The 14,332-nt window shown below is 47.3% G+C and overlaps 1 protein-coding gene across 1 annotated transcript in view; it reads right to left on the bottom strand.

Moving 5' to 3' along the window:
• Window positions 1-14,332, bottom strand: part of LOC144932376 (contactin-associated protein-like 2) — a 191,768-nt gene that overhangs the window by 156,108 nt on the left and 21,328 nt on the right. Inside the window, exon 4 of the mRNA XM_078856353.1 lies at window positions 4,629-4,776. Within this exon, the coding sequence (XP_078712479.1) occupies window positions 4,629-4,776 (148 nt within the window). The remainder of the gene's footprint in view (window positions 1-4,628; window positions 4,777-14,332) is intronic.

The raw sequence follows: 14,332 nt of genomic DNA on the forward strand, positions 1-14,332 counted from the left end.
GTAAAGTAAAGTAAAATAGTGCCTGTCAGATAAGATGGTCCAAAAAAAGTGTAATTAAATCTTTTTTGCGTGGTTGATAACATCTTTCCAATGATTACTAAGTTTGTACCCATCATCACGGTTGAAATTATGTCTGTGTTTGTATATTTGTATGGCTTCGTGTACAAACCTTTGATGGTAGCCGGGAGGTTTGCAGTGAACCTTGGTCTCGGAAAAGACAATTTCATGAGAGCCCACCGAGTTGTAGCAATGATCGGCAACGGCAGAAGAATCAGTTCTGCCGTGTTTCAGATCTGACTTGTGCTCGCGGACACGATCAGAAACATGACGTTTCGTTTCTCCAATGTAGCAATCACCACAAATGCAACTCAATTTGTAGACTCCAGGATACTGTAAGTCAGGAACGACATCCTTCACAGATGGAATCAGATCACGGATTTTATGCACTGTACTGAATCGGACTTGGATCTTATGTTTGTTTAGAATTTTGGAGATCTTTTTGGTCACGCCTGCTATGTATGGTAACGTGATGGTTTTGGTCGGAGTTTCATGTGGCTGTTTCTGTGTGGTGGGAGAGACAGCTTGGCGGATAGTACGGTCAGAGTATCCGTTCATCCTGAGGGCCCGATGTACATGTCTTAATTCACCGGTCAGGTGGTGTTTGTCAGAAATGCCATGGGCTCTGTGGTATAGCGTTTTGATTAGAGAATTCTTTTGAGATGGGTGGTGGTGGGAATCCAGTTTCAAGTAGGAATCTGTGTGGGTGGCTTTCCTGTAGACATAATGTCCCAAGGATCTGTCAGGCCTCCTCTCAAACAGAATATCCAAGAATGGTAGTTTACCGTCTTTCTCCACTTCCATGGTGAATCTGATGGATGGGTGTCTAGAATTGATGTGGTCCAAGAAGTGGTTCAATGCTGGGAGGCCATGTGGCCAGATGACGAAAGTGTCATCCACATACCTCTTCCACAGGGAAGGACGCAGGGTAGATGTCTGGATGGCGTCTGATTCAAACTTTTCCATGAACATGTTGGCTATAACTGGTGACAAAGGGGATCCCATAGGGGTACCCTCATTCTGTTTGTAGAAGGTGCCATTCCAGGTCTTTGGTTTCCATTCCTCATCGAGGGGCAATTGCCAAAATCCCGAAAGCAGGTCAAGCGTCGAAAAAAACTGTGCTCCCGCCAAGGCATCCAGCGACTCATCCATCCTGGGGAGTGGATACGCGTCGGCCATCGAGATTTTATTTAGGCGGCGGAAATCCACACAAAACCGCAAGGACCCGTCCTGTTTTTTAACAAGGACGATGGGAGCACCCCACGGACTGGAAGAGGGCGAAATGATGTCGGCAGCCAACATGTCATTAACAGCCGACTGCACATGCTCCTTCTCGGCTGGGCTGAGCCGGAAGGGATTCTGCCGAATAGGGGCCGCGTCACCCGTCGCTATGTGGTGGCGCAACAGGTCCGTGCAGCCAATATCGTACTTGTGTCTGCTAAACACGTCAGCGAATTCGAGTAGCAGGCCCCTCAACGCTCCCAACTGCACACTAGACAAGTTACTAGACCCAGCACACAACGAGTCCAAACATTCTGTCCCCTCCTCCAATGGAGGATGCGTATCGAGGCTAGAATCCGCATGTGCAACGAGCTGTTCATCGACGGGTAGCGGCGCCGCGTGAGCCAGCACCGTGCCCTGTGTAATTACAGCTGGCCGCGATCCCATATTCAGAACCATAACGAACGGATCCCTGTCCGCCCGCACCATGGTCTGAGCTACCGCTAATTCGAGGCCCCCAACAGCTCTGTTAGACGGCCCCAACAGAACACTTTGTTCCGCCGCATCCACCCCGAGGGATTTTCGCAATCGAAGGGGTACCAACATTTGCGATCCCGGGGGCACCCGCACAGTCTGAGTTGCCAGCGCCTGAACCGTAGCACAAACCGTGCGTATTTTGGTAGGACTCGTTAAAAATGCAACCCGCCGACCCGATGGAAACTCAATGCAGGCCTGATCGACGAGAATTTTAATGGGCATTTTAGCCAGAAAGTCCGTACCCAGTAAACAAGGAACTGCCAGAGATGATGACACAAAAATAGGACCCGCCAATTTGATATCGCCAATACAAATAGTCGCCCGAATCTGTCCGATGATTCCCAAAGAACCCCCGTTCGCCGCGTAAAACGGTACGTCCACCGGAAGAAGGGGTCGACTTTGGACGGGGAGGATGTTATAAATAAGGTCCGAAATGATAGTGGCCGACGCACCCGTGTCCACCAGCACCCGGACCTCAACCCCGTCAATAAAACCCGTTACTACGGACGACCCGGCCGACGCAGCCACTATCCTGTGGGCCAACTCGGACCATTCGACTGCTCCCGGGCCGTGTACGAACCCCCCTCGCCGAACCGAATCCCCGGTACCCATACGCGGTGCCCCCACTGCAAAGCGGCGACCCGAGTGTGCCGTGTATGTGGACCGAGCGTGTGGGGTGCCGCGACTTGCCGGGGTTAGCTGGGACGACTTGGGGCCTTGGTTGTCGTCCGGACGTGGTCCCGTAGCGCGCTGACGCGGAGCCCGGCAGCCGGACGCGACGTGACCCCGAAGGCCGCAGTTGTAACACATGACGAGGGACGTCGTAGGTTTCGGTTGCTCCAGCTTGCGGGACGATCGTATGGGCGAACGACCTCCCGATCTCCCCTCCCCCGGTCTCGACACGTTGAAGGCCTCCTCCCGAGCCGTATCAGTCTGAGGCTCGGCGACCGTCGCGGCAGGTGTCGCGATCCCCGCCGATGCACAGACGACTGCCCGCTTGCGCTTGAGGACCTCGTGTGCGTGGATACCTGTAGCAACCCCCAAGGAGCAGATGTCCATTTCGTCCGCCGTATTGATGGGGACTCCCAGGTCGTGAGCCAACTCCAGCAGCTGCTCTGTCACCATGGCGTCCTTCCCCTCCTTGTCCATGCGGGGAAAAGCGGCGTCCGCCAGGGCGAGCAGCGCCGTGCGATAGGCGAGCGTAGTTTCTCCAACCATCTTACGCCGTTCGTAGAACTGGTGGCGACAGGTCGAGGGCGGTCCGAACACCTTAGCCTTGAGATGTAGCGCGGCCTGGAGCGTTGAGCGGGACGACCTCGGGGCGGATGTGAAGGCCGCAAGTGCGTCGTCGTCGAGCATCGCCGGCAGCGGCCGTAGGGCAGTGGTGTCGGACCAGCCCGACATCTCTTGATGTGCGAGGAACCTTCGTTGGAAGGCCCCCCAGTCACCCCCGTCTGCCTTGAACGCCGTCAGTGTGGGCAGTCTTTGTTGGAAGACCTGTTCGTCGTCCTCCGATGAGTGCTTTTCCCGCGCGCGCTGTGGTTGACGAAAATGTCGGCTCCGTCGGCAGGCGCATGGTGGAGAGTTTTGGCGCGCGCCGATGACGCGGGCTGTGTAGAGTGGAGGTCCCCGACCACGTGGTGTCCACGCTTCCCGCCAATCGATGGTGGACCCTCAAAAATGGCGCCAATTTCAAAACTTTCGGCGCGGAGCGCGTTCTGGCGAGATCCCTCCGGCCGCGCTCCCTCCTCCACCCTCGTAGTCGTCCTCCCGCCTGCTGAAATGGTGATTTCTGCCAAAATTGAAGCGGCGGCGAGCAGCAACTCCGCCAGGCGGGAGTGTGCATCCTGTAGGCTGGTGTCGGAGGCGAGTGGAGCGTCGGCCATCGCCGCGAAGTGCTGCATCGGCGGCAACTCTTCGTCCTCGCCTTCCGAGGCTTGTGGCTCCGGTACGTCGTCGTCTTCCCGATCTCGCTCGTGGGTATGGGTAGTCTTCCTAGTATCCATCCTTTTGAAGACAGGTTTACTTCTGACGCCAGTTGTAATGTAGTAACTTGGCGGGAGACGACCTCACGGGTAGCACACTCTTTATTTACACCAACTTATATTACACGGGTGGCTAATCTGCCGCCGAACCCACGGGGTTCCCCTGGCTACACCCACACGGGCTCTCATGCCCCGTAGCTTCTCGGAACCCACCCGGCTGGGGTGTCCGTCTCGACTCTGGGTCCCACAGCCTCGTCCCACATGGACGTCAGACCACGGGTCCCACAGTCTCGCCTCCGAGCCACACAGGGTCCCGGCCCTTACAAGGACAGCAGAACTAGGGGTCTCAGGGCCCTACCTCTTCAACTCCGACTTCGATCTTCCACTGGTTAAGAACTGCCCGAGTGCTCCCGCGCGTCCCCCTTTATAGTCCCTCATGCGGACGTCGCTGAGAGCACCCACCCCAGTTGACCAATCACCGCGCGCTGCCCACGATCCTATTTCCCACCTTGTGTCAGCGCGCACAGCCACACACCCCGCGCCGCCCCGTGATCTCTCACTGTCGGCGCGTGTCAACACCACCACGACACATACACCAAAAGGTCAAAGTTAAAAACATGCATTCTAAAGCTGACACATTCATTGGCTGTAATTCTGCAATAGTAATTTCAACACCACAGGGCAGGCCATTCATTTTCGCTGAGCTGTACTAATCCATTTAAAATATCCATTGTCAAAAACCAGACAGCATCAGGATAGAGCACATCACGGTGAGAGGCATTCAGTGGAATCCTGTCCCTCTTGTGGAATCGGTCATTAAACGCTCACTGTAAGGACAGCCGTACAATTCTACGCGAAGTCCAATGCGGCCCTCGGGATTCCACTCAATCGGCACGAAGCGCAGGAATCGCGTGACGATGGAGCTCTGCAGTTCATGGCGCACGACCTTGTTAGAGTTCTTGTTGCCTGGGAACACCTGCAAGGGCACAATCACAACACAATGCCCTGCACTACAGACAGCCTCGGGCGCAACGCTGCGAAGAAAAATAAAAGCATGCGAATCAATATTCATGGGTCTTTCGGTAAAGTCACGTAGAAGGGAAGTAATAAAATAATAAAAATAAAACATAATAAAACAATTCTCACGACGTTTCGGCCACAACGCAAGCAGCCGTCCTCAGGCGAAGAATGAGACATTATCAAGCTAGGAGCTTATATAGGTGTAGCGAGGAGGAGCGCCTTAACAAAAGAATGTGCATATGAAGAGGAATTTAGCATACCAATGGGCAATGCGTAGGAGGTGGGCGGAGGGGTTTCAAAGTCCCATTATGCCCATGCATTATGCAGGATCAACAGCACCACGGGGGGGCGCAAGGAACAGCGTTAATAAAGGAAAGGAATGTTAATGATATGTAGCTGCATTTACCAAACAACCATGTAGAAAACCAAAGTAAAAAACTACATAAAAAACTAAAATATAAACTGATACTTACTATACTCTACAATAAGCTGAGTTACTAACAACAAATAATAAATTACAATTCTACGTCGTAAGAAGTATATAATATACTTCCATTTAAACTTTATTCTCTTAGCATATACAGTACTATATACTGCCATAGATAAACCCAACATTAAATTATATACTGTATTGCTGTAAGCCACCCTATACTTTATACATTTTAATATAACACTATGTATTATTCAACTCACCCTAATGTGTATCGAAATGGTTTATTACGTCCTTCCAATGATTGCTAAGCCTGAATCCATCTTCTCGGTTAAAATTGTCTCTGTGTTTGTATATGTGGATCGCCTCATGAACGAATCTCTCATGATAGCCAGATGGCTTGCAGAGAACCTCCGTCTTGGAGAAGTCAATGTCATGTGAGCCCACTGAGTTGTAACAGTGGTCTGCCACGGCTGAGGTGTTTGTCCTACCGTGTTTTAGATCAGCTTTATGTTCACGAATGCGGTCTGAGACGTGTCGTTTGGTTTCCCCAATGTAACTGCTACCACAGAGGCAACTTAGTTTGTAGACGCCAGGGTACTGTATGTCTGGAATCACATCTTTTACAGACGGTACCAGATCACGGATTTTATGTACTGTGTTGAATCGGACCTGGATCTTGTGTTTAATCAGGATTTTGGAGATCTTTTTTGTGACCCCAGCAATGTAGGGTAAGGTGATGGTCTTGAAAGGCTCCTCAACAGGATCCTTCTTGATGGTTGGAGTGATGGCTTTGCGGATTGTGTAGTCGGAGTAACCATTAGCCTTAAGAGCTTGGCGTACGTGTTTGAGTTCACTGGAAATGTGTTCATGGTCCGAGATGCATTGGGCTCTATGATATAGAGTCTTGATGAGGGAATTCTTCTGGGACGGATGGTGGTGGGAATCCGGTTTTAGATAAGCTTCCATGTGGGTGGCTTTCCTGTAGACAGAGTGGCTCATTGAACCATCAGGTCTCCTTTTGATGATGGCAAGCTACCCTTTTTGGATGTCCTAATCAAAAGGAGACCTGATGGTTCAATGAGCCACTCTGTCTACAGGAAAGCCACCCACACGGATGCTTATCTAAAACCGGATTCCCACCACCATCCGTCCCAGAAGAATTCCCTCATCAAGACTCTATATCATAGAGCCCAATGCATCTCGGACCATGAACACATTTCCAGTGAACTCAAACACGTACGCCAAGCTCTTAAGGCTAATGGTTACTCCGACTACACAATCCGCAAAGCCATCACTCCAACCATCAAGAAGGATCCTGTTGAGGAGCCTTTCAAGACCATCACCTTACCCTACATTGCTGGGGTCACAAAAAAGATCTCCAAAATCCTGATTAAACACAAGATCCAGGTCCGATTCAACACAGTACATAAAATCCGTGATCTGGTACCGTCTGTAAAAGATGTGATTCCAGACATACAGTACCCTGGCGTCTACAAACTAAGTTGCCTCTGTGGTAGCAGTTACATTGGGGAAACCAAACGACACGTCTCAGACCGCATTCGTGAACATAAAGCTGATCTAAAACACGGTAGGACAAACACCTCAGCCGTAGCAGACCACTGTTACAACTCAGTGGGCTCACATGACATTGACTTCTCCAAGACGGAGGTTCTCTGCAAGCCATCTGGCTATCATGAGAGATTCGTTCATGAGGCGATCCACATATACAAACACAGAGACAATTTTAACCGAGAAGATGGATTCAGGCTTAGCAATCATTGGAAGGACGTATTAAACCATTTCGATACACATTAGGGTGAGTTGAATAATACATAGTGTTATATTAAAATGTATAAAGTATAGGGTGGCTTACAGCAATACAGTATATAATTTAATGTTGGGTTTATCTATGGCAGTATATAGTACTGTATATGCTAAGAGAATAAAGTTTAAATGGAAGTATATTATATACTTCTTACGACGTAGAATTGTAATTTATTATTTGTTGTTAGTAACTCAGCTTATTGTAGAGTATAGTAAGTATCAGTTTATATTTTAGTTTTTTATGTAGTTTTTTACTTTGGTTTTCTACATGGTTGTTTGGTAAATGCAGCTACATATCATTAACATTCCTTTCCTTTATTAACGCTGTTCCTTGCGCCCCCCCGTGGTGCTGTTGATCCTGCATAATGCATGGGCATAATGGGACTTTGAAACCCCTCCGCCCACCTCCTACGCATTGCCCATTGGTATGCTAAATTCCTCTTCATATGCACATTCTTTTGTTAAGGCGCTCCTCCTCGCTACACCTATATAAGCTCCTAGCTTGATAATGTCTCATTCTTCGCCTGAGGACGGCTGCTTGCGTTGTGGCCGAAACGTCGTGAGAATTGTTTTATTATGTTTTATTTTTATTATTTTATTACTTCCCTTCTACGTGACTTTACCGAAAGAACCAAGAAGATGAATCCCTGCAGTCACGAAAGCTTTAAATCGAAATCTTTCGGTAAAGTCACATAGATAGGGTCAAAGAAAATAACTAAAAATAACAAAAAAGCTACGACGTTTCGGTCGCAACACAAGCGGTCATCTTCAGGAAAAGGGGAGTTAGCTTCCAAGGCAAACTGTTTACAAGGGTTTGAAATGGGCATAGTCCAAATGTCAGCAGCCAATGATGGCTGCTGACATTTGGCAGCCAACCGGACGGTGGTTGGATTTCCACCAATCAAAGGGCTGCCAGGTAAAAATTAGCATGTTAAAGAGAGATTAGCATGTTAATGGAAGATCGCAGAGCTGCAACCAAGGGGTCGGCGTGCGAAGTGACTGTGACAGAGCAAGTTTGAAATGCGCGTAAAGCACAACTAACATCGGAAGGTTGTAGGATGGGAACATCATAGCCAATTATGACAAACTGGTTGATAACGTTTTTACAATGATTGCTCAGTTTGTACCCATCTTCTCGGTTGAAATTGTGTCTGTGTCTACATATATGGATGGCTTCATGAACGAATCTTTGTTGATAGCCAGTGGGTTTGCAAAGTACCTTCGTCTTAGAGAAATACATTTCGTGTGAACCCACTGCATTAAAATAATGATCAGCCATGTCCGAGGTATTGGTCCTACCGTGTTTCAAATCTGCCTTATGTTCACGAACACGGTCCGAGACATGTCGCTTAGTTTCCCCAATGTAACTACTGCCGCGGACACAGCTTAGTTTGTCGACGCCGGGGTATTGCATGTCAGGGATCACATCCTTCACAGATGTGAGCAAATCACCTGGAGATAGTGAGATGTTCTTAATTAACGATACAAAATGAACTGAGTTGAGTACAGCTGAGGCGGTCTTACCAGTGAATGGTTGTAAGGTCTCAGACAGAAATCGGGCCAGTTTGTAGGTGGGTGAGTCTCCACCATTGACTCACCCACCTACAAACTTGGTTGCAGCTCTGCGATCTACCATTAACATGCTAATCTCTCTTTAGCATGTTAATGGTTGGTGGAAAACCAACCACCGTCGGGTTGGCTGCCGAACACTTACATTATCATTGGCTGCTGACATTTGGGCTACGCCCGTTTCAAACTCTTATAAACAGTTTGCCTTGGAAGCTAACCCCCCTTTTCCTGAAGACGACCGCTTGTGTTGCGATCGAAACATCGTAGTTTTTTTGGTATTTTCTTGGAACCTATCTACGTGACTTTACCGAAAGACCCAAGAATATGAATTCCTGCAGTCACGAAAGTTTTAAGTCAAGATTTCATGCGAATCAATGTTTGATAAAATCGATGTCGTCAGATCGAAAACAAAACTCTCGTCATTTATTTGATGCAAAAATATGTTACAAAAAAGCGATGTCTGCATGCAGGGTTGGTTAAATGTGTAATAAAGGACTCTTTCACTGTGTCTGTCTCCGTTGTCCTTTATTTGGGTTCTTTACAACTTTACCCCACACGGCCCTCGCTCAGAGTCTTCTCCGTCTCCCGCTCGGCAGCTTGGCAGCTGCCGTCGCTCACGTAGCCTTTTCTCCTCGCTCCCGATGCAGCTTCGCTGCTGGCTCTCCTCTCAGCCTCTCCGCCTTTATGCAGTCTCTCAGCTGCTCTCTCTGCAGCCCCACCGCTGCTCTCTGGTTCCCCAGTGCCCGGACACCGCTGGCCAACGGTGCCGAGTCCCGTCGTGTGGCAATCGCGCCACTCTCCACCCTCTGCCCTGCGTGGCCTCCTCTCGTCTTTATTCTTACACTCTCCTCCTGTCTCTTCCGGTTATCGCCCTTAAGAGCTTTCCCTTTTCCCCCACGTGACCTAACCCCTCCCCCAGTTACGTCATATCCGCGAGGCAGTTTACGCCCGAGTAGGTCAGGCTCCGTCTCCGGGTATGCGGCCATAGCTAGCTCCAAGACAGCACCCCTGTATGCCACCGGCTATTCTTAGGGTGCCCGCTGGCGTTGAACGAACCGGTGGTGAGCATCATCCGGCGGCTCGTACGCATCCGCCATCTCGTCAAAAACTCCTCTCAAGGTCTTCTTTTTTTCGGCCTTTATAGAACGGAAGAATCGCACCGACTCATCGTCGAGAAGAGTTGGCAGAACTTCCAGTGCCTCTGCGTCAGTCCACCTGGCGGAGCGCACCGCCGCCAAAAATCTGCAGGCGAAAGCACTCCAATCGCCACCGATGGAGAATTCTTTTACAGTTACCAAGTGACGGCTGCGACTCCTTGCTGCGCCGTCTTCTGCAGGTGACTCGTTGCGTGGCATATTCAAGATGGCGTCGCACCGCAACGTGTCCAAGATGGCGGCCCCCCGCCGCGGAGGGCGCAAGATGGCGGCTTCCCGCTGTTCTTCTCCTGCCACGCCCAAGATGGCGTCTTCGTGCCGCGTGGCAGATGGCGCTGGCAGCGCAGGCAAGACCGCGGCCTGCTGATCACCCCCGGGCCTCCCCGACGCCGTAACCGGCGTGACGAGGTCGCACAGTTGTGCCAGTACGGTTTTCAAGGTCTCCAGCTGCTCCGCCATCTGCCTCCATCGTAAGTCAGCGTCCTCCGGCGCGGACAGGTCCACCGACGCGGCGACATCTTGAACTCCTGGACCCGTACTCGTTCCCGCTCGGATCTCCTCCTCCATCATAGGCAGGTCCACTGCCTGAGGAAAGTCATCGTCGTCGGATGATGTAGTAGACAATGGTGCAGGAATAATCTTTCTTCTGAGCTGTTTTGACATGCCGTTTAACTTCTGACACCAGTGTAATAAAGGACTCTTTCACTGTGTCTGTCTCCGTTGTCCTTTATTTGGGTTCTTTACAACTTTGCACCACACGGCCCTCGCTCAGAGTCTTCTCCGTCTCCCGCTCGGCAGCTTGGCAGCTGCCGTCGCTCAAGTAGCCTTTTCTCATCGCTCCCGATGCAGCTTCGTTGCTGGCTCTCCTCTCAGCCTCTCCGCCTTTATGCAGTCTCTCAGCTGCTCTCCCTGCAGCCCCACTGCTGCTCTCTGGTTCCCCCGTGCCCGGACACCGCTGGCCAACGGTGCCGAGTCCCGTCGTGTGGCGATCGCGCCACTCTCCACCCTCTGCCCTGCGTGGACTCCTCTCGTCTTTATTCTTACACTCTCCTCCCGTCTCTTCCGGTTACCGCCCTTAAGAGCTTGTGACCTAAACCCTCCCCCAGTTACGTCATATCCGCGAGGCCGTTTACGCCCGCATTACAAATGTAAGCTCTGTTTTAGTTTTAAGGACTGCATGCTTCAAGAGCATTGTCTCAGTTATCTCAGCGTGGGTGAATATGGCACTTTCCAAGGTAGCAGAGGCACATTAAATTAGGATTATAACAACTATAAGGTTTAGAACTCTTTGAAATACATTGCCTTAATTCCTCAGCTACTGAAAAAATAGAAATTGTATTAAAGCCTTACCACGTAAAAAGGGAACCACAAATCTAAGTGAAAATCCTATTAAATTGAAAATAGCACATTGATGAAAGACATTTTATTCTATCCAAAAATATAACCATTTAAAATGTAAAACATTTAAATAGGTATTACATGTCAATCTGTACAACGTACATAATAGAAGATGGAATAGGTGTGTATAGAAAACTGACAAATTTCCCATAAGAAGCATTGAAAGGGTGCTTTAAAGACAAAAAGGGTGAGCAGGATTGTAAACCGAATGCACACAATGGTATGTGTTTGACCTCTGCGCTATGACAAGGTTACATTATAGCAATGTAGAATACATGAATAAGGTAATTCATTCTTCTTTGGTTCTTTCGGTTAAGTCACGTCTAAAGATAAAATAATACATTAAATAATAGCATATTACGACGTTTCGATTGCAACACAAGCAATCATCATCAGGCATAATACGTAATCAACCGGGCTATGCGTTAATTGTGTGTTGACCGACTCTCTGTGTTGCATTACATTACATTTCGATATTTTACTAGGTTATTTAATTTTAGTGTGTCTTTCTCCTGATGTTCAAGCTTGCGTGCCGTGCCGCGTCGTCATCTTACTTGCAGCAGCATCACGTTGCCGTCCACTCATTGATATGCTAATTTTTTCTCTGCCCCCTCCCTCTCTCCGCCCCCGCCCCCCTCTCTATATTTAAGGCACCGTCACAGAAACAACCTCTCTCTTTGTGCCGATATGTGTCCTCTCTCTGTGTGTCCTTGTGATGTCTGTCTGCTTGTATGTCTGTCTATAGGTTTCTAGTTAGATTATTGTTGCTATTTCTTTTATGCCTGATGATTGCTTGTGTTGCAATAGAAACGTCGTAATATGCTATTATTTAATTTATTATTTTATCTTTAGACGTGACTTAACCGAAAGAACCAAAGAATAATTCCTGCAGTCACGAAAACTCCAAAATTAAGGTAATTCATACATATTTTTATCATCTTTCTGCAAGTTGAGGTATTTACCTTACTAAGGGAAGCACATGTTAATTACAGTATGTGTGTGTATATAGTTGCCTGTAAATGCAATATCACAGAGGCTCCAACAGCCCCACGCAACCATTTTTCTTCATTTACGACACGGGTGATTGCTAAAATGGGATATAAATTGAAAAGGACCGCAGAGGTGGGCAGTTAATTTCTGTTTAAACAGGGTATGTCTGCATTAAATATTGCACTCATGTGTTTAACCCCTTGCTTGCCCAAGCACAATTGCGTAATCCCTGTGAAGAACTCGGGCAGTCTTTGTCCACAGGTGACACATTATATGAAAACAAGTGCCACTATCAGTTGTAAATATTGCGAATATGCACTGTGCGGCATTGTAAACGTTCACAAGTCCATTTTAATTATTTTTTTATTCTGTTAAATATCTGCCTGCTAGAGAACAAAAAGTTACTTTGAGAATGAATAATTACATTAATAAATTTCCCCAGCTTTCAGTATATTTTTAAATGGTATTTTTTTTAATCTACATGTGGGGTGGAATATGATAATATATACTTTGAATAAATTCACCACATCTTTCTTTAATTTTATGAGAAATTTTAAAATGCTAAAATTGCTAATAAGGATTTCTTGTAACAGCACATGAATGAATCACAGAGTACTTTTATCATATCCGTGCAGTTGTTTTTTTACATTGCAATCATTTCCATCTAATTTACTCTTCAGAACACAAAGTTCATACACAATGGCCCTGTCTCACAATTCCATTGTTTTTTTTATATAAATTTCGCAAACTATTCAAACAACGTCTTGTTTTGCATGTTAATAAAATTTGACAATTTTGGCATGTTTAACATTTATCACAGCAGTAAGCCAATATAACTAGGTTTTCCACGGCTGTCATGTTGCTCATAAAATGCAATTGTCCTTTTTTATGCCCTTGGCAGATGCTGAACACGGACCACTATTTATTTCTTAATGTATCCCTGTACTTTTAGCGTTGTCTCATTTTTCCAAGTAACGGATATCTGAAGTTGATTAAAGATGACCTGAGATTGTTGAAGATAATTATCTTCCACTTGATGTTACAAATAGTAATTGCAACTAGCATCATCAGGCAACAGCAAGATTTGTGGGGAAATAGAGGGATAAATGTAAAGTCGTCACTTGTGAGCCCCTCACGTGTGAAGGCCAGGGGGGGAAGGTTAATGAATGCCTCTATTTAAGATCAAAACAGGAGGATTTCTCCACAAATCAGGCTATCGCCTGATGATGCTAGTTGTAATTACTGGCGAAACGTCGTACTCAGATTGTAAATGCTGTGGATTTACTCTCCAACACACCTGTGTGCTGTACTAGTAACGCATTTGAATGTTCTCTTTACGTGACAATCCTTATTAATTGCCTGTGTCGGGTGGTGGCGGGTTTAACGGCGCATTTATATTTACGCGATCTAACCCAAAAAAACCTGTATTATGGATATGTGGTCGTGAAGCTTTAAAAGTTTCCAAATGATATTCTGCTGTTTTCCAGAGGATGCCCACCAAGGAGATGGAGCAATAAAATTAGCTCATGGGTCAGTTGTAGGTGGATTGTTACTTCGCAAGACTGTGAGAGATGGCAACACCTTGGAAAGGGCTTTATCCAACAGTGGATAGATCATTGCTGATTATGCTGACGATTCTATTATAAGCAAAGGCAATATGCTAAAAATGCAACTATGACAAGTATATTATTTATACTCTTTGGTTTTTTCGGTAAAGTCACATAGGTTAAAAAAGAAAACAAATAAATTAAATCACGTTTTGGAGGCAACACAAGCTTCCGTCTTCAGGTGAAACCGTCACAGCAAATTTTCTGTATCAAGTGAAGAGAATTCCCAAGAGACACGACCTTATATACTGGTTAAGGGGGGAGGAGCCAGGATGGGCCGCGGGAGAGGAGGGGTTGTGAGATGGTCAGTACGGCTGCTGGAACTTTTTTAACCTACGTGACTTTACCAAAAAAAACAAATAGTATGAATCCTTGCAGTCACGAAAACTTCAAATCTACAAGTATATTATTTGTCTATTCCTGTAATTAGCTAATTATGGGAAGTGTGTAGCACTGTGCTGGAGCCTCAATTAAGCAACAAGAGATTTGCAGTTAATTGTCTTTTGTCTGAGTCGACTATTTGTGATCCTTTTAAAC

This window comes from Lampetra fluviatilis, chromosome 1 (assembly GCF_964198595.1).
Source record: "Lampetra fluviatilis chromosome 1, kcLamFluv1.1, whole genome shotgun sequence".
In the NCBI taxonomy this organism is placed as follows: Eukaryota; Metazoa; Chordata; class Hyperoartia; order Petromyzontiformes; family Petromyzontidae; genus Lampetra; species Lampetra fluviatilis.